The 19,602-nt window shown below is 40.8% G+C and overlaps 1 protein-coding gene across 2 annotated transcripts in view; it reads left to right on the top strand.

Moving 5' to 3' along the window:
* The window catches only part of LOC117293288 (fibrillin-3-like), a 36,882-nt gene extending 17,308 nt beyond the window's left edge, over positions 1-19,574 (top strand). For both annotated transcript variants that reach the window (XM_033775530.1, XM_033775529.1), the window contains exons 14-32: positions 12-166; positions 800-1,138; positions 1,661-1,961; positions 2,651-3,147; positions 3,801-4,104; positions 5,403-7,013; positions 7,659-7,813; positions 8,400-8,691; positions 9,580-9,850; positions 10,555-10,765; positions 11,767-11,917; positions 12,418-12,627; positions 14,583-14,714; positions 15,198-15,320; positions 15,733-15,770; positions 16,382-16,480; positions 17,303-17,354; positions 17,799-18,647; positions 19,256-19,574. In XM_033775530.1, the coding sequence (XP_033631421.1) occupies positions 12-166; positions 800-1,138; positions 1,661-1,961; positions 2,651-3,147; positions 3,801-4,104; positions 5,403-7,013; positions 7,659-7,813; positions 8,400-8,691; positions 9,580-9,850; positions 10,555-10,765; positions 11,767-11,917; positions 12,418-12,627; positions 14,583-14,714; positions 15,198-15,320; positions 15,733-15,770; positions 16,382-16,480; positions 17,303-17,354; positions 17,799-18,647; positions 19,256-19,464 (5,999 nt within the window). In that variant the 3' untranslated portion in view covers positions 19,465-19,574. The remainder of the gene's footprint in view (positions 1-11; positions 167-799; positions 1,139-1,660; positions 1,962-2,650; positions 3,148-3,800; positions 4,105-5,402; positions 7,014-7,658; positions 7,814-8,399; positions 8,692-9,579; positions 9,851-10,554; positions 10,766-11,766; positions 11,918-12,417; positions 12,628-14,582; positions 14,715-15,197; positions 15,321-15,732; positions 15,771-16,381; positions 16,481-17,302; positions 17,355-17,798; positions 18,648-19,255) is intronic.
* The last annotated feature ends 28 nt before the right edge of the window (positions 19,575-19,602 follow it).

Raw genomic sequence — 19,602 nt, 5'->3', positions numbered from 1 at the left:
CATTATCCTAGATCCCTGTCTGCATGGGAGTACATGCCAGGATGGACTCAACTCTTACCGATGTCAATGCATGGCTGGATTCAACGGGACCAACTGTGAAGTAAATGCCAATGAGTGTGCCTCTGGGCCGTGCCAAAATGGGGGGACCTGTCTCGACGGGAATGGGGTAAGTGGATTGTTTTAGAGATTGGAGATTTGAGGTGTGAAAATGGGGGACCTGTCTCGATGGGAATGGGGTAAGTGGATTGTTTTAGAGATTGGAGATTTAAGGTGTGAACATTTTTGTTCATTTTATCACTCGCGTATAAAATGTATTCAGTGGACACCCACAACCATTGTAGTGCCAGCTTGGCTAGTTTTGTCATGTTGGGTGGGCTTGCTAAACCCTGTCCAGTTTGTCTTTTTGTGACCTTGCACATATTTTTCCAAAGGGCTTTTCTGGGGTTCCTTGTTGCAAATGGGCAGGGTACCCTCTTTCAACAAATCAGGTGCAGTTAGGTAAAACAACAGCGTTGACATGCTGCATAATGTTATGGCAGGTGGTGCCAAGAAATCTGGGCCCCGGTATTCATGTGTGTCTGTTGGGAGTTACTTTCAAATAAAATTTGTTATTAAATAGTTACTTGATTCTGACCAAATGGTAATAAACCATCGTGGTATGACATGGTTGAATAAACACAGCACATGAAGCTGATACTAATAAGCCAACTCAATGTGTATTGTTGTGGTTGTTTGGGTCATCGGAGCATATTGAGCTTGAAAATACTTTGTTATTAGGATTTGGTGAAATTTTTTTCAGGAATTTAACTGTTCCTGTACACCAAAGTTCAGCGGGCATCTATGTGAGGAGCGCATTAATCTCTGCGAGAATCACCCCTGTGTCAATAATGGAACATGCCTAGAGGCTGAGAATGGACCGTCTTGCATATGTGCCGTAGGCTTTACGGGACCACATTGCCAGGTTGATGTCGACGACTGTTTATCATCACAATGTGAGAACAATTCTACCTGCGTAGATGGCATCAATGAATACATGTGTGAATGTAGGGCTGGCATTAGTGGCATCAACTGCGAGTTTATTGATCATTGTTACTCTGATCCATGTGAGAATGCTGCGACCTGTGTGAGCCAATCAAATGTAAGTATTTAATCTGCCATAAAGTCTCTTATAATATGAACAAACTTTGTCATCTGTTTTTGTTCTTTTTATCTTTCGCAAAATGAATTTGGAAATGAAGTACCTGAATCTCAGGCAGCATGCCAAAATTCACCACTGAACACCAAGCTACGTGTGTACAGACTGTGCTAATGCTGTATGGCGTACTCAATGCGGTGATTGCATCAGAGCTAGTGGTGGAATGTTTGTCTGATACAGGTTTTCATGAGTGTAGAGTGCTATTTGTAGATTGTGTCAAATTTAATTGGGCATATATAACTTTTTATCACAAAGGTTTATCAAACAAATTACATTGCAATCAAACAACTGAATTGAGTGATAAAAAGGAACAGGCAAAATACAACTTAAAAACATGAAAAAACAATCAAATAATTAATCTAGTAAAACTATTTTCTCTCATCACCATCAGCTCTCAATTTTGATTGAGTTCATTTTAGTTTCTGATTCTAAGCTTAATATATTTCTTTCCCAATATTTCTGCAGGGTTTTCATTGTAACTGTAAGTTTCGCTACACCGGCCTCCGTTGCCAGACACCGATCCCTCGATGTACCCCAACCACCTGCCTGAACGGAGCCATCTGCCTCAACCGCCTCAATGGTCCTTGGTGCCGATGTAAGCCGGGATTCAGAGGGACTGCCTGTGAGATCAACGTGGATAACTGCCTCAGGGCGCTCTGTCTGAATGGGGCAAGGTGTGTGGATGGGGTGACCTCATACAGATGTGAATGTCTGGCAGGGTTTAACGGCATACGATGCGGGACCAATATCGATGAGTGTCGATCAAGTAAGAAGTGAAGCTTGTTTTTCTTTATTTGGTTTTAAGGTTTTGTTGGCTTTATGAAGTGCTTCAGAAGTAATATTGATGATCCAAAATTGTTGTGGCGTGTTGCGGCCAAGCTTATAAGAACAACGGACTTAAGCTGTGATCAGCATGGTGTGAGTTTGAATCCCGGTAAGGACTCTTGTGTCCTTGAGCAAGACACTTAATAATTGATCTCTTTACCCAAGGGTAAATGGGTTTCTGTGAGAGCAGAGATGGTTTTAGCTTGATGCGTTACAAACTTAGCAGCAAAGGCTACATACTCCCCAGGGAGCTGAGATGGTTTGAATGAAATAAATGGCCCAGTGATCAGGGGTGATAATGTACCAGTACCATGAACGTCATAGAGTGACTGATTTGAGTGCTATCAAAGAAGCGCTCTATTACAATGTATCAATACATTGGTATTTTGGAGCCTCTAGGTCACAGTGCTAGTCACTTTTGAGAGTCCCTTGCTCTCATAACCAGAAAGATTTAACAACAATAATCTAAACAAAATTTATTTTGCCATTATGACAATAACAATGAACAGAACAACAAGTAATGACAAGACAAGTTTTTAGTGATGAATTGAAGGTTGACAGGAATTTTAGTTGGCGCATATGTTGAAGAAGATTGTTCCAATCATTTTGTTGAATGATTTAAACCAACAGATCCATGTAAGAATGGAGCCACATGCGTTGATAGAATCAACTCCTTCAGCTGTTCCTGCCCGGATGGAATCACCGGGCAAACCTGTGAGATCACTCCCAACTTCTGCTCAACAGATCCCTGCAGAAACAACGCATCTTGTGTGAACGAGAGAACGGATTATCGCTGTCAGTGTCCGTTGGGATTCACCGGACGAGACTGCCAGATTGACGTTGACGATTGCGAATCGGCGATTTGCGATAACGGAGGGACATGTGTGGATGGTGTTGCCGGGTACCGGTGCCATTGCTTGGACGGGTTCGCAGGACCAGACTGTGAAAGTAACATCGATGATTGTGTGAGTGAACCGTGTCGAAATGGAGCAACTTGCGTTGATAATGTCAACTCTTTCAATTGTCTGTGCATCGATGGATTCACTGGAGAGTATTGTCAGGATATCCGAGATCCGTGTGCGTCTGGACCTTGTCTTAATAACGGAGAATGTCAGGACAATGATGGGGTGAGTACTTTTTAATAGGTTTGACCGTTTAGTGACCATGCTTTTTAGTTACGTGGACTTGAAACAATTGATAGACGAGGGTCAGGTTATACAAGAAGTCTCCCAGTATCACTATACAGAAATAGTAGTCCCTATCTACTCCCAGTTAGTAGGGAGTAGTAGATATTGCAACATTGACTTTTCTACTAGGAGCTCAGTCTCAAACAACACAGGGAGAAACACTCGTACAAGTTGTCTTAATTCTGGAGAGCTCAAGAGAGCCATCTATTGACACTTCTGATAATCGTAACTTTACAAACAAGACAAACAAGCTGGGAGACACATCTCCGGCGAGCAGGCTTTCCAATCGTCCAGCAGGGGCCTCAGTGGAGGCTCAAACCTGCTGGCACCCTCTGCTGGCCAATTGGCACTGATAAAAAAAGTAACTAATGTATAGTCTCCTCACTCTCCTGGGGAGCTGAAGGTAGAAATAGATAAGTCCTCTTAAAACAGTCTAGATTGCTAACAAGCAAGGAGTTCTAAAGATATGCAGTAGAGAGGAAAAGGGTTTCAGAATTGCTCTTTGTTCTACATCTTGGCCTAGCTGGATTGTATGGATGAGAACAAGCAGAAAGCATTCATTTCAATTTAGTCTTGATTTTTTTAATTTCTAGGATTACTCCTGTGTTTGCCCTTTCAACTACCGCGGTACAAACTGCCAGACACTAATACGTCCATGTGAGTTGCACAACTGCACCAACGGGGGTACATGTGAGGACCACCCAGAGGGACCTGCACGCTGTCTATGTGCCGATGGCTTCACCGGTTACCGATGTGAGCTGAGTACCGATTACTGTGCGAGCAGTCCGTGTTCTAATGGGGCTACCTGTGAGAACAATGCAACGAGGTTTGTCTGCGAGTGCCCAGACGGCTTTGCCGGGACCACCTGCCTGTGGGATGTCAATGAATGCCAGTCAGGTATGTAAACATCATTAAAATCTAACCGAGCATTGTAAATAATTTTATTAGAACTCTGGCGAACAACACATTTGGGTATACAGTGCTATCACACATCATTGATGGGTAAAAAATCAAAATTTACATTTGAAGAGCTATTAGTTCTTAAAGCCATTGGACCCTTTCTGTACAGAAAAAAAAAAAAATTCACAGATTTACAAATAACTTACAGGGTTTACAGAAGGTAGTGGTGAAATACTTCTCTTGAAATATTATTCCATGAAATGCTTTACTTTTTGAGAAAACAGTAAAACAATATCAATTCTCGTTAATTTAATATCAATTCTCCCGACTCCGATGACCGATTAAGCCCAAATTTTCACAGGTTTGTTATTTGATATAGAAGTTGTGATACACGAAGTGTGGGCCTTGGACAATATACTGTTTACCGAAAGGGTCCAATGGCTTTAAAGGCAGTGGACACTATTGGTAATTGCTCAAAATAATTTTTAGCATAAAAAGTTACTTGGTTACAAGTAATGGAGAGCTGATGATAGTGTTAAATATTGTGAGACATGGCTCCCTCTGAAGTAACCCAGTTTTCGAGAAAGAAGTAATTTGTAACGAATTTGATTTCGAAACCTCAGATTTAGAATTTGAGGTCTGGAAGTCAACATCTGAAAGCACAAGGGTGTTTTTTCTTTCATTATTATCTCGCAACTTCAACGACCAATTGAACTCAAAATTTCACAGGTTTGTTATTTTATGCATATATTGAGATACTTGTACACCAAGTGAGAAGACTGGTCTTTGACAATTACTAAAGGTATCATGGGGTCGATTTCACAAAGAGTTAGGACTCGTCTTATCTCGAGTTAGGACGAGTAACTCGTCCTAACTTAGGATTAATCTTAAGGTCTGCATGCTACAGTGCAGGGTTGGGACTCGTCCTTAGTCCTAAGATTAGTCATTAGTTAGGAAGAGTTTTGTGAAATCGACGGCAGTGTCTTTAATAAGTATATCAGTGAGGTGGTTCTTTTACATGCACAATCAACTCTTGCACTTGTGATCTATGGCTTAAAGTCCCATCCGAAGGCCAAAGCAGTCGTGGTAAAGTATCTTGCTCAAGGACACAAGTGCCACAAATGAGACCACAGTCTGCTGATCAGAAACTCCAAACCCTGAGTCCAGTGCTCTTAACTGCTCAAGAAAATGTTGTGCCATACTCATTTTCCTTTTATTTGAGAACTTGTAATTTGTCAGAAACAAATTTTATTTTGCTGCTTAAACTGACGGTATTATTTGTTGTTTATCTTTAGGTCCGTGTCAGCATGGTGGGACATGTCATGATCAAATCAACGCATTTCGTTGTAACTGCACAGAGGGCTATACAGGAAATCTTTGTGAAATACGCATCAACCCGTGTGACTCATCGCCATGTCAGAACGAGGGCCTGTGCGCTTTTGATACGATCACGCCATGCCGAGATAACGTCTCTTGCGTTGGATTTAGTTGCTTGTGTCTTACAGGGTTCACAGGCACTAGCTGTGAGATTGATATAGATGACTGCCTCAGTGATCCATGTAGAAATGGTGCAACTTGTATCGATGAAATCAACGCTTTTTCATGTGTCTGTAATCCAGGGTATCGCGGTCAGAATTGTGCGGTAAACATCAATGATTGCGCAGATCAACCATGTAGAAACGGCGGGGCATGCGTGGATGGGGTCAACGACTTCTGGTGTGCGTGTAACCCGGGATTTACCGGGAGATATTGTCAAACTAATATTGACGATTGTACAGGAATACTGTGTATGAATGGTGGTACGTGCGTAGATGATGTGGAGGAGTTCTTCTGTCAGTGTGCTGTGGGTTTCAATGGGGACCTTTGTGAAGATGATATCAACCATTGTGAAGGCGAGCTGTGTCTGAACGGAGGTGTTTGCGTCGATGGTGTTGATGGATTTTGGTGCGATTGTGCCCCTGGATTTAACGGTACACAGTGTGAAGGAAATGTTGATGATTGTGAGGGGGAGCCGTGTCAGAATGCAGGCCTGTGTCTTGATGGCGTCAATAATTTTACTTGTCAATGTTTTCCGGGTTTCACTGGCGATTTCTGTGAAATTGACTTTGATGAATGTAGCAGTTTCCCTTGTCAGAATGCAGCACAATGCCTTGATGGAATCAACAACTTCACTTGTCGATGCCTGCCGGGCTTTACCGGTGATTTCTGCGAAATTGACTTTGACGGATGTAGCAGTTTCCCTTGTGAGAATCAGGCTCTATGTATTGACGAAACCAACGGTTTTTCCTGCATTTGCTCAGCAGGATTTGAAGGTTTACTCTGCGATATCTACATTGACAATTGTCAGTCACAACCTTGTCTTAACAACGGGACCTGCGTTGATGGAAGCAACGGCTTCACGTGTGATTGTCCTGTAGGGTGGTCTGGTCCTTCTTGTCAGGTTCGTCTTTACTGCGTCCCGAACCCTTGTATGAATGCCGGGAGCTGTATCGAGGAAGACACGGGCTTCAGATGTTTATGCGTTGATGGGTTCTCGGGGGATATGTGCCAGACCCAGGTTGACGACTGTGCGGTGGATTTGTGCAGTAATGGCGGCCGATGTGTAGATGGCATCAACAGCTTTAGGTGTGAGTGCACGGCCGGTTTTACAGGGAGGCTCTGCCAGTTGAGCATCGCCGACTGCCGGTTTATCCCGTGCCGTAACGGAGGAAGGTGCATCGGGGGGAGCTGTCGTTGTCTACCGGGTTTTGGAGGTCAGCATTGTGAGGAGTATCTTGACGATTGTTTCTCTCGGCCGTGTAAGAATGGCGGGCAGTGTGTGGATGGTGACAGGGACTACCTTTGTCGCTGTATCGCTGGATTTACTGGCAAGAATTGTCAAGTGGACTGGGATGAATGTGCTTCTGGTGAGAGAAATACTATTTTTTTGTTTGATTAATTCTAGTTATAAATCACACGGAAACTGACTGGGTCAATTTTAAATGATTTGGGGTTAAACAAAAATAAATTGACTCAAGCAGGATTTGAACCATCTACCTCCGGATTAACGTGCCGGCACTCTACCAACTGAGGGCTAGATAGCTTTACAAATTTCCCATTATTAATTAATTGTTGTCTAAAAGTCCCATCCAAAGGAAAAAGCAATTCTGGTAAATAGTTCAGGATTCAATTGCTGGGACCAGCAACACCAAATTTAAATCCACAGCTCATGAATCACAGAATTTAAAATTGGATACAAAGCACCCCCCATTGGATGCTTTTAAAATGTGGTGATGCTTTAAAGATGTGTCAATAACTGTTCAAATTACAAGGAGGCTCTTAAAGTATATTTTAGAAGTATCGGGTAAAGCGTTGTCACCATAGGCCTTGTACGAATTGGTGGCTTTAGGGCTATGGCTACAGCTGGATCGCCATGTCAGCATGCGTTAAAGTATAGGATGTCCTCAGCAACACCCTTAGCAACAGTCGTAGCCGTAGCCATAAATTCGGATACGGCCTACATAACAACTAGGCTTTTTGACAGCATCTGTTTGGGTTTTTCATTGTCTCAGCTCCATGCCTAAATGATGGCATCTGCTACGATGACATTGAATCGTATATATGCGAATGTCCAGACGGATTCACAGGAATGAACTGTGAAGTCAACTTTGATGATTGCGCCTCTAACCCTTGTTTGAATGGAGCTGAATGTGAGGACCAACCAAGGGTAAAATACGTTGTCTGTCTTTGGCCTTCTAACTCTTTCTGTATGTATGATATAATTTAAAATCATTCTGAAAGTGCCATTATCGTACTTGTACAATCTTTTTATGTAATAAAAAAGTGTCGTCAATTGTACATGTAGGACCCATAGTACACATGTTATCAAGAGAAGGCATTATTACTATTGACTTTGAGATGTACCAAGGCAACACAAATAAGCAAGAGACATTTCTATTTGGTTAGAAAGACGGTGGGCAAAAAGTGGGCACTGACTAAGTAAACAGAGACAGAGTCATGACAGTGCAATAAAGTACTGAGCCAAAGCTAAGATCCTTTATGTTACCCTGCAATGTTTTAGCCGGCCAATTAAGACTGAGGCATTACTCTTCTATTCCCATTCCTGAATGCTCTTTTCGTTGGGGAAATCTGTAAACTTTCAAATTCCTACATTACGTCCTCTGGCTTTGTTTCACGGAAAGTTAAATTGCATGTAACATTCAACGGCGCTTACTTATACATTTTACATTGAGCACCAGCATGTTTTGACTGCGTTTGCGGGAAAATTATTCCTTTCTAACTTTTCTCCTCAGGGTTTTAATTGCTACTGTCCAGAGGGTTACCATGGCAAACGTTGTGAGGAGCGAGTGGACCCATGTGATTCTCCCCCGTGTCTGAACGGCGGGCGATGCACCCCGGTGCATGAGAACAATACCTTCCATTGTCTCTGTCCTCGCGGTTACCAGGGACCGCTGTGTGAGGAGGACATTGATGATTGTCTGGAGCATATGAAGGAATGCTTGAATGGAGCCATGTGTGAAGATAGAGTGGATGGCTTCGTGTGTCGATGCACGCCGGGATATACAGGTGTTCATTGTGAACTTAGTAAGTCAACAACGGCAAGTGCCTATTTTTATGGCTCTGCTTAGCGCCAAATTCTGTGCTTGCGATTACCATTTGGCTTACAGGGCTATCATTGTTAGCAAAGAATGCCTAGTAATTCTTGAGTCACAGTCAAAGTGGAGGCCGGATACCATGTGAAACTCGAGGCAGCGACTGGCGTGTACAAGTTGTCAAAAGATTGCATGCTAGGGCGGTCACGGTCTCAAATAAAAGTGTCCTGCATGCTGCCCTGTGATAAACTGCATGATGATGAAGCGCCTTTTATATCATGTGAGCCAAAGCATCTGATAAAGCGCTATATCAATCAACCAATCAATCGTTAAATTTATAATGCGCTAATCCAACAGTCTTTGCTCATAGCGCCATACAGTAGGCTTTTGAAAACAGATGAGGTTTAAGCAAAGTTTTGAATTTGCTAATGAAGTAGATTGCCTGATGTTGTGAGGAAGACGTTTCCACATCCTTGGTGCTGCGATAGAAAGGGCACGATCCCTCCAACTATGTTCTTTGAATGTGAAAAATTGAAGTGTCGGAACAGGAAAGCAGATTTCTGAGAGGTTCTTTGCTAGACAATAAGTCAATGAGATATGAAGGGGCTGAGGCACTGAGGCAGCAAAACACAAGTAGGAGAATCTTAAATCGAGAATGAGACTCAACAGGCCAGGTAGCCTATATAAGAACAGTGTATTACTCTTATTAAGTATTATGTATTTAATCAATATGTCTATGTAGAACAATGTTTTTTACAGAAGGCAATTTTTGTTTGTAAATTTGGCTGTTTTAGAAACACATTTCAAAGTATTTTGTAATCTTTTACATCTGAGCAAAGCTTTAAACTTATTCCTCAATGATCTATTTTATCAAAATCAGAACTATCGTCTGATTTTGACCTGAAGTTCGGCCCATCAACTTCACCGCCGGTCAACCTAATCCACGTACAGCCCGACCTTTACGAGTTGACCTTATCGCTATGGATACGACCTGAGGATGCTGTACAGAGGGGAACCCTTATGTGTTATGTCGTTTACAACGAGACAAACTCTTCCTCTGCCATGGAGGAAGCGTTTAGTCTCAGACATTACAGGGATCCAGTCATCGAGCTGAATGGAGAGACAGTCAGAATGGACTTCAGGCCGAAAAGGTATGTCATTATGGCTATGGCTTTCATAGGGGTGCATCCCACGTAATAAACTCACACAACAAAATGCTAAAAATTCAAGAGTACAAAAACAAATACTAAGACTTACAGTTTTTTACAGTAAAGGGAAAATTATCCATTGACTCTTGAACTTTATTCATTTTGGTTTTTACCCATATACACCCATGTGTGTAGCACTTGCCCGAGTTCTGTGAACAAATATCACAGGCATGTTACTCGGGTGGGATTCAAACCCACGACCCTTGCCATTCTAGAGCAGTGTCTTACCAACTAGACCACCAAGACTGCCCGGTGGCTAAAGGCAGTTTGAATCCTATCTTTTAGCAGCAGGTACCGCAAATGATTCAATAGATGTTAAATTGGACATCTATTCGATAGACTTTTGAACCGTTATCATCTACTCAATTTGATATGGGAAGTCCTGATACACCCCAACACCTGTGTAATAACTTCAAAACAGCCGAGCATCAATATTCAAATATTTTCCTGTACCCCTAAAAAAGGGACTGTTTATTTAAGGGCCAATGTCGTACAAAATACCTCAAGTTGGAAGTCAACAACCCCCAGGTCACCATTGAACATAACGTGCACACTGTACCCCTTTAATTGGGCTCTCAAACCCGCTAATATAGACCAGTTTGAGGGCCTCCAAAGTAATAAATAATAGACAAAATTTTAACACACAGAGAAATGAACTGGCATCACATTGCATTCACGTGGGAGAGCGAGACTGGCGCCTGGAATTTCTACTTTGATGGGACATTACGCAGACAGGGTACCGGACTGCAGATGGGTCGTTTCATTCATGGAGGAGGGTTGCTGGTCGTCGGCAAGGAGCATGATGGGATGCACGGGCAGGAGGAGGAGTCGGGTAGATTCGTTGGTCGATTGAGCCAGGTATGTATCTTAAAGCTGATTTGGGTGTCTTTGGAAGGCGTCTTGTTTAGGAAGACGCTTTCCTTTCTCAACTAGTCCGCTGTGCGAGTCAAAAAATTGTTCTTTGTCACAACAAAAAAAGGGAGGTAGGATGTTGAAATCCCAAAGAGAGATTGTTTTTAGGTTTGTCAAAATGGTTTGACAAGTTTTGATGTGTCCCCGAACAAAAATATTTACAAAATAGGGACACAGGTCAGTTGGTAGAGCGTCGGCACGTTATTCTGGAGGCATTGGTTCGAGTCCCACTCTTGTAAATTTTTCTTGGTTCAACCCCAAATCAAGTTTTCATGTGTGCTAAATTGAATGTGGCCATGATCGGGATCGCGCGTGATTGTTTATTTCAGTATTACAACTGTTAAAACAATCATGCACATATTAGTCTTTCCATGTTCTATATGTAGGGGAAAACACAAATTTCCGGGGTTGAAAGACACGCTTTAGGTCTAGTCTTCGTCCCAGTTGTATTTCATGCTGAATAAAACCTCGTAATGATAAACACATTGATCTCTCCGCATAATTTTTTTCCAATGAGCTTCGTCGACTGATCATTGAATCATGCAAATTTTATTACTAAATAATAAAAAAATAAAAAAAATAAAATATATTTATATTTATATATTTGTTACTTTTCGAGAATTCTGTGCGTTACATATGAGCTCCAGAATTTTTAGTGTGAGACACCCAAAATTTTGAAAAAAAGGTTAAGAGAAACCCCTGTTTGCGTGTGTCCACACCCCTTGAGTTACTTTTCCCTGCAGCACGATTTCACGAAATGCTAGGATTAATCCTAACTGAGGATGGGTTCAATGCGTCCTAATATCTATGGATACAGAACTTAACTTGTCCTAAGCCCTAAGACAAATCCTAAGTTAGAGTTTAAAGAAATCGACGGCTGGTCTTCTAGGAATAGGCAGTGATCTAGCCATACTAATTGTCCCCGTCTCTCTTTCCTACATTCTCAGGTGAATCTTTGGCAGTTAGCTCTAAGTGATTCAGAGATTCTGAGGCTGTATGGAAGTTGTGGTCTGGATATGGGAGATGCCATGGCCTGGCCACAGACTCTACAAGATAGAGTCAGCAGGTATCGATTTCAGCCGTCACAGATCTGCAGAAGTACGTGACGTTTCTAAAACATTTGATTTTTTAAATGAACTTTACGGAAAATCTTCATAGTTTAATTGGAAAATCATCTCAACAATGGTTTTCAAGTGGATTGCAGGAAAACTCTGACAACATTTGTTTAACTTTTACAGTCCCAGTGGCCCTGTATATTGAAATTGGCTCTACTTTTGGTGTGTATTGTCAGCCCCTATTTATAACACATTTTGTAATGGTTTACAAACACACCTTTAAAATGACATTTGTGTGAGGTCAAATCGCAACATTGTGCTGATCTACGGAACAATTCCTACACAAGACAAATGTGCAAGCATTTTGATCAATCCAATGGGTATCATTAACTAGTCTAATTATAATTTTCTAATCAACATTCAGTAGTCCATTAAACAAACAGATTTAAATGACTCTCATTCACATTTTTTATCTTATAGTATTTTCTTAAAGTCATAATTATTTTGTTTCTCTGTATCATTTTCGTCTGATTCTATGATCAGGAATCGATGACTGTATGACGTCACCGTGCCTTAACGGTGCCACCTGTCATGATGGGGTCCATGGTTACACCTGTGACTGCCCCGATGGATATAAAGGGATCAACTGTCACATTGAGAGTTCTAGCTGTATGAAAGATACCTGTTTGAATGGTGGACAGTGCTTTGATGGACCCAGAGGGACCGCGTGCCAGTGTGTGGCTGGATTCAGAGGTGGGTCACTTTCATTGTTTTAATTGATTTTTTTAATGATATTTTTGCCCAACTCACAAGGCTGGATGGTAAGCTTGGGCGATATCGATTTATTTTATTCACGATATATCGCTGACAATATATCGCGATATTCGATATAATCGCGATTAATGAAATTTGACATAATCAGTCTTAAAACTCCAAGTGAAAGTTGTAGAAGAGACAGTCCTAGCAAAAGAGAGGTGTTCTAATGACCTATTCTTCTGGTTTTACTCCAAACCTATGGGGTGCAAGATGTCTCAGCTAGCAAATACATCGCGATATTTAATCGATATATCGATATATCGCGATTATCGTGATATTTCGATTAAAACCAAATCCATCCGAAATCGTGTCCAAATTAATATCGCGATATTCGATAATATCGTGATATCGCCCAAGCTTACTGGATGGCCACTTCAAGGCATGGGCTAAAATTGACTGCTTTGGGGTATCAAGCCAAATCATCTGTCACCAGGGAGACATTGCCACCTACTCCTGGGGCTGGAACAGGGTTACCTTCTTCACAGTCCTTAAAGGGAAGGTACACGTTTGGTAATTACTCAAAACAAATATTAACTTAAAAACTGACTTGGTAACGAGAATTGGGGAGCTGTTGGTAGTATAAAACATTGTGGGAAACGACTCCCTCTGAAGTAACGTAGTTTTTGAGAAAGAGGTAATTTCTCACTGAAATAATAAAAGACTTCTAGCTAGAAGTCTTTTATTCCTATCTGTAAGCACACAAATTCGTCCAACAAGGGTGTTTTTTCTTTCATCTTTTTCTCGCAACTCTGTTGACCAATTAAGCTCAAATTTTCACATGCTTGTTATTTTATGCTTATGATGGAATACACAAAGTGAGGACACTGGTCTTTGACAATTACCTAATGTGTACATTCCCTTTAAAGCCATTATACACTTTCAGAACAGAAACAAAGAAAAAAAGTTCACAGATTTACAAATAACTTACAGGGTTTATAGAAGGTAATTATTCCATGAAATGCTGTACTTTTTGAGAAAACATTAAAACAATTATCAATTCTTGGTATGGAGAATTACAGATTTTTTTAAAACACATGTCATGACACGGCTGTGCAGAAACAAGGGTAGGTTTTCCCGTTATTTTATCCCGACTCCGATGACCGATTGCGCCTAAATTTTTACAGGTTTGTTAATATTATATATATGTTGTGATACACCAAGTGTTGGCCTTTGGACAATACTGTTCACTGAAAGTGTTAAATGGCTTTAAGTATGTAGGCATGGATATCATCCACTATGGGAGCCTGGTTGGTTGAGCAACTTTTTTTGAAGTTGATCTATTTTGTTTTGTTTCTTTGACATTTTACTTTATTGTACTCTAAAAGTATTATACTGGATTGATAAGAATTAAAAAACGTTGTTTAGTTTTAGTCTAAAGCTAACTGATTATGAAGTTCACACTATAGAACCATTTTTTTCTGTGAAATATTTCCCTTAGAAATAAAATCATATTCCTAAAACCTGAAAAACACAAGAGCTTATTTTGATTGTAATAGTATAACATCTTCCACAAGGAAAAACATGTCAAGACCAGGGCCCAACTTCATAGAGCTGCTAAGCACAAAAATTTGCTTAGCATGAAATTGTTGCCTTGATAAAAACAGGATTACCAAACAAATTTCCACAATTTTGTTGGTAATGGTAATCCTGTTTTTTTTCAAGGAATAAATTTCATGCTAAGCAAATTTTCAAACTTAGCAGCTCTATGAAATTGGGACCAGAACTCCAACCCACGCTCTGCTGATCAGATGCATCAGAGCTTGAGTCTGGTGCTCTTAACTGTTCAGCCGCGAACTGCCACAACACACACACTAATTTATAGTACAATTAACTATGCTAAATTTTGTAACATTCAACAAGTTTTGAAGCCTATCTTATTCTTGACAATGTAGGAACACATTGCGAAGAGGCTCTGGATCGCTGTGAGTTAATCCGATGCAGAAATGGAGGATCTTGTCACGTTGATCGGGGTCAACCAATATGCATGTGTTTGAATGGCTTTAGAGGACCAAGATGTAGTAGCGGTAAGCTTGACTACAAACTGCGTAGATAGTGGGCAAGCCAATCAAAAGTACCCACAGTATTACATAGGAAGTCCATGTTTGCATACAAACTACCTTGCATGTAAATACAATTTGATTCTCAAAAAGGACCAGACTATCCTTTGTTGTCTTTTATTTGCCAAGTCAGGGATTCCTTTTGGCTACGATATTTTCAGGATAACAAATACTCCAGAAGTTCAAAAACATTCTGAAAATAACAATTCGTATGGGCACAGACTTTTAGAAAAGAGGGTCACCATCAGAAGACTTGAAGTAACCCTCCGCACCCACAGAAATTGCCATGGTGCCCTTTGCAAAGTTCCAACACAAACTTAAACTTACCTCATAGCAGTGCCCCTTTTACCAGAGGAAAATGACTGTGTCCCTTCCAGAATGGTATTCAAGGCCTGCCATTAGTGTCAATTATGTTAAGACAGTGACTTTTTCTTTCTTTTTTCTCCCTAGATATTAATGAGTGTGCTTTCAACAATGGCGGATGTCAACACATGTGTACTGACACGCATGGCAGTTTCCAGTGTAGCTGTAATCTGGGATTCTCTCTACAGCCGGACGGCAAATCATGCGTCGGTGAGTCTGCCTTGGGTCTATATTCATATTCTGATCGGTTGTTGCTGATGATGGTATCAATAGAAATCTTTAAAAAGTTTTTCGGTAATGGACTTTGTAAAGATTTTCATTTCATTTCATTTCATTTATTGTGGTTGTGAAGCCGGACTCTCAGAAAAGTGAATTTAATCACTGATGAACTAGCCAAGAGAGAAGACAAGGAAGGAAGTTTCAGTTTTAGATGTCAGAGGAAAGCCCCAGAGAATTCTTTCAGGGAAAACCCACACAGTCAGGTAGGGACTGAAAACCCAATCAACATAGGGGCCCCCGGCGTGATTCGAACCCGGGTCCTTGAAGTGGACGGCGAGAAAAGATATTTGTTATTTTTGTGCAAAGTTAAAAACAAAGCCTTATTTTTGACCTTTTCTGACAGATTCAAGATTCTGCAGGCAAGGTGATGTTCTCAGACAGGTAAATTTATCTATTGAATTATGTATTAATTTGTTTATCTGTTGATTTATTTATTTACACATCCAACTGTGCTAGTGCCAATTACAAGATGAATAAGAAACAAGAAGAAATGCTCAGATGTGGGAAGAAAATCCCTCATAGGGGAAAACCCCAAGCAATTGGTTACGGACTGAAAACCTAATCCACATGCAGGGCTCCAAGTTTGAGGTAGGATTCGAACCAGGGTCCACAGAGGTGAAAGAAAGGGAAAAGCAACTACTGAGCCAACTTGACTGTGTTAAGTTATTTTGATGTTTTACTATTTTTTTATTAAATAAGTTAGGTTGCAAGGCCTTTTATGTTGTGATTGTACTTATGTATTTGCTTTTCGACTTGCCATCAGGTCGATGTTTTTTATTCTATTAATGTATTATTTCCTACTTAACCTCTGACCTATGGTTCTATGTTTGTATTTATTTCCTACACACACTTAGGCTCATGTTTCTATGTTTGTATTTATTTCCTACTTCTCCACAGGCCCATACTTTGATTCTATGAGTTAATGTATTTTTGTCCTACTTAATCTCTGGTCCAGATTTCTATGAATGTATTTATTGTCTACTTATCCTCAGGCCGATGCTGAATGGGAAGAGGATTGTATGCATTGTCGATGTGTAGACAGTACCATCACATGTACACCTCTAACATGCTTTGATCCTGTATGTCCCATGGTAAGTAGAACATGTTTTAAAACACTCATAACGAACCGACCACTTTCTAATTTAACTGAGTTCCTTTCAATGCAATTACTCTGGTGTCAAAGTAATTTGAGTTTCCTGATTGTTTTAGGATTTTGTAAAATTTGAAATAATACTTTTTATAGGTTAACTCATACCAATAAGAGGGAACTCACTCAGGGGTAGTGACGTTAATAACGAGAAGACTCCTTGATCAACCAATCAAAAGTTGTGACTATTGAAAACAATAACAAATATCTGGGGGGTTTTCCCTCACTATTTTCTTGTGACTCCCACGATCAACTCAGCTTAAAGCCATTGGACACTTTCTGAACAGAACAAAAATGAAAAGTTCACAGATTTACAAATAACTTACAGGGTTTCAGAAGGTAATGGAGAAAGACTTCCCTTGAAATATTATTCCATGAAACGCTTTACTTTTTAAGAAAACATTAAAACAATTATCAATTCACGATATCGAGAATAACGGATTTATTTTAAACACATGTCATGACACGGCGAAACGTGCGGAAACAAGGGTGGGTTTTCCCGTTATTTTCTCCCGACTCTGATGACCGATTTAGCCTAAATTTTCACAGGTTTGTTATTTTATATATTAGTTGTGATACACGAAGTGTGGGCCTTTGGACAATACTGTTTACCAATGTTGTGCGATTGCTTTAAACTTTCACAGGTTTGATATTTCATGTATATGTATGTTAAGTTTCGGATATGGAGTTCTCGGTTTTGATCTTGGACTTTGTGGTCCTGAAAACAGTATGTTTCAAAGTGTTTTTATGTTTATTTTGTTGCTAGGGACAAGAAGCAGTTCAAGAAGTAGGGTATTGCTGTCCAGTCTGTCCATCCGGTGAGTATACCTCAATTATTGTTACCTTCTACATGTACTCGTACATGCACAAGAATCTTTATAGCTTTAACCCCTTCCTTGGCAAAAGGTTTTCAGAATGTTTTCCTGGCTTTTTTTTTAACCATTTCTTTTTATGAGAGATTGCCTGACAGCAATAATTTTCTTTTGTTTTGTTTTCTACTTACGTTATTTTGTTTTTCTTGTGAGGCGCTGTGTTAATACTGTGGTATCATACTCTAGGAGCGTGGCTGTAAGAGCAGAATGCAATACCTTCATGCATTGCTCAAGGGCACATGACTGGGATTTGAACCTACACCCCATACTTGGGTCCAGTGAAATAGAAATCTCGGCCCCCACATGACACATATTCATGCAATGGAGAACATGATGGTGGTTCCCAAACAATTCAACTGATTTAAAATTTGTGTTTTAACATTTTCCCAGATAAGCTTTCATGCACCGTCGATCCTCAGGGAAACTTTCAATCCTTTGATTTCTACTCGTACCAGTTCTTTGGCAACTGCCGTTACACACTGGCCAAAGATTGTTCAACAGGAAGTTTCAGCATTCACGTCGAGCTAGAGCGTAAGGGTTACCTTCCTTCACCGACCGGCACGACACAACGGAAGCTCGCCTTTGTGTATCTCAACGGCATCAAGATTGAATTACAATCATCAGGAGTTAAAGTTGGCGGTAGATTTGTAAATCTACCGTACGTCACTGGTGTACATGATGATTTAAAGATTGTGCGGATAAGCAGCTGCCATGTTAAGGTGACGTCGGCGAACGGTCTTGTTGTTGTTTTTGGTTCCGATGGTGACATCAACGTGTCTTTACCGAGGTCCTACAGAAGGAAGCTGTGTGGTCTTTGTGGCAACATGAACGATAAAATGAAAGATGATAGTCTGACCAAGCAGCAGCTTCCGAGTCGCACCGTCAAGGAATTCATCCACAGTTGGAAGGTCAACGGATACGAGCATTGTTACCTCTCGGCGATCGTCCCTCGGTCGCTATCCGCACCGAGAGTTCGTTTCAGTCGCCTTCCGGCATGTGTTGACCTAAGCTACGGGAGCTGGAAGGAAGCCCTGGTGAAGTGCGACATCTTGAAGGAGCCGACGTTCGCCGAGTGTCGAAAAGTCGTCGATCCGAGGAGGTTTTATGAGCTGTGTCAGCAAGATGCGTGTTCTTGTGGCGGTAACGAGCCGTGTTATTGTGAAGCGATTGCGGCGTACGCTCAGGAGTGTAGGAGGAATGGCGTTATTATTAGAGACTGGAGAAACAGCACCGTATGTGGTAAGATGCTTTATACTATGTAATCTGAAAAAAATGTTTACTACTACAGGAACACCATATAATGATATTTGTTTGTTTGAGGAGGGGGCTACATACAACAAACTAGTATTAAAAAGTGTATACTATCACTCTAATGGCATGTAGCTGCATTGGATACATATTTTTATGAGTTCCGAATTTGGAAGCAGACGGAAGTCTTGTAATGATTCTAAAAATTAAAACACTTTAATGTTTTAATTTTAATATTAAATTATGCAGTTCATATGAGCACTTTCTCTACAATTTACGGGCATCTCAAAGTGCTCTTTTACTTTTTTTTATGTGCATTACAAAACACACAAGACCTACAGCTTTATGTCCCATCCTAAGGATAAAGCAATAATAGTCAAGTGTCTTGCTCAAGGACTTAAGAGCCATGACTGGGACTCAAACCCACGCTCTGACAACAACAGAACTTGAGTCTGGTGCACTAGACTGTTCTGCCTCGACATTCTTATTTATTCCAAACCAACTCAGAAATGTGTTTGTCTGCTGATAAAGAACAATATTGATCGCTTACAAATGTCATAATCTACCCCATTGTTTATTTCAAATAACCATTCCTGCAGGTATCGAGTGTCCAGAGACGATGATATTCGACGACTGTGGCCCTCCGTGCATAGAGACATGTTTTAACACGCCTTCTCTAACGACCGAGATGTGTCGGAAGTTACCCTGTGTGTCTCGCTGCCAATGCGCAGCTGGCTTGGCCTACCATAAGAAACAGTGCATCCTAAAATCAACTTGTCCTAATCTTAATGAACCAACAGGGGAGTAAACACCTCATTGCACTGATGATTATCTAAGATGTTTTTGCTAAAGGTGGGGGATGATTCAAGACTACACCCAAGTCAGACTTTTGTCAAGTGTGTGTTCGTCTACGTCCAATGCCATTGAACACCACCACTTTTATTTC

The sequence above is a fragment of the Asterias rubens genome, chromosome 8, assembly GCF_902459465.1.
Source record: "Asterias rubens chromosome 8, eAstRub1.3, whole genome shotgun sequence".
Taxonomy (NCBI): Eukaryota; Metazoa; Echinodermata; class Asteroidea; order Forcipulatida; family Asteriidae; genus Asterias; species Asterias rubens.
The sequence above is the reverse complement of the archived record's forward strand: the minus strand, read 5'-3'. Positions and strand labels throughout refer to the sequence as shown.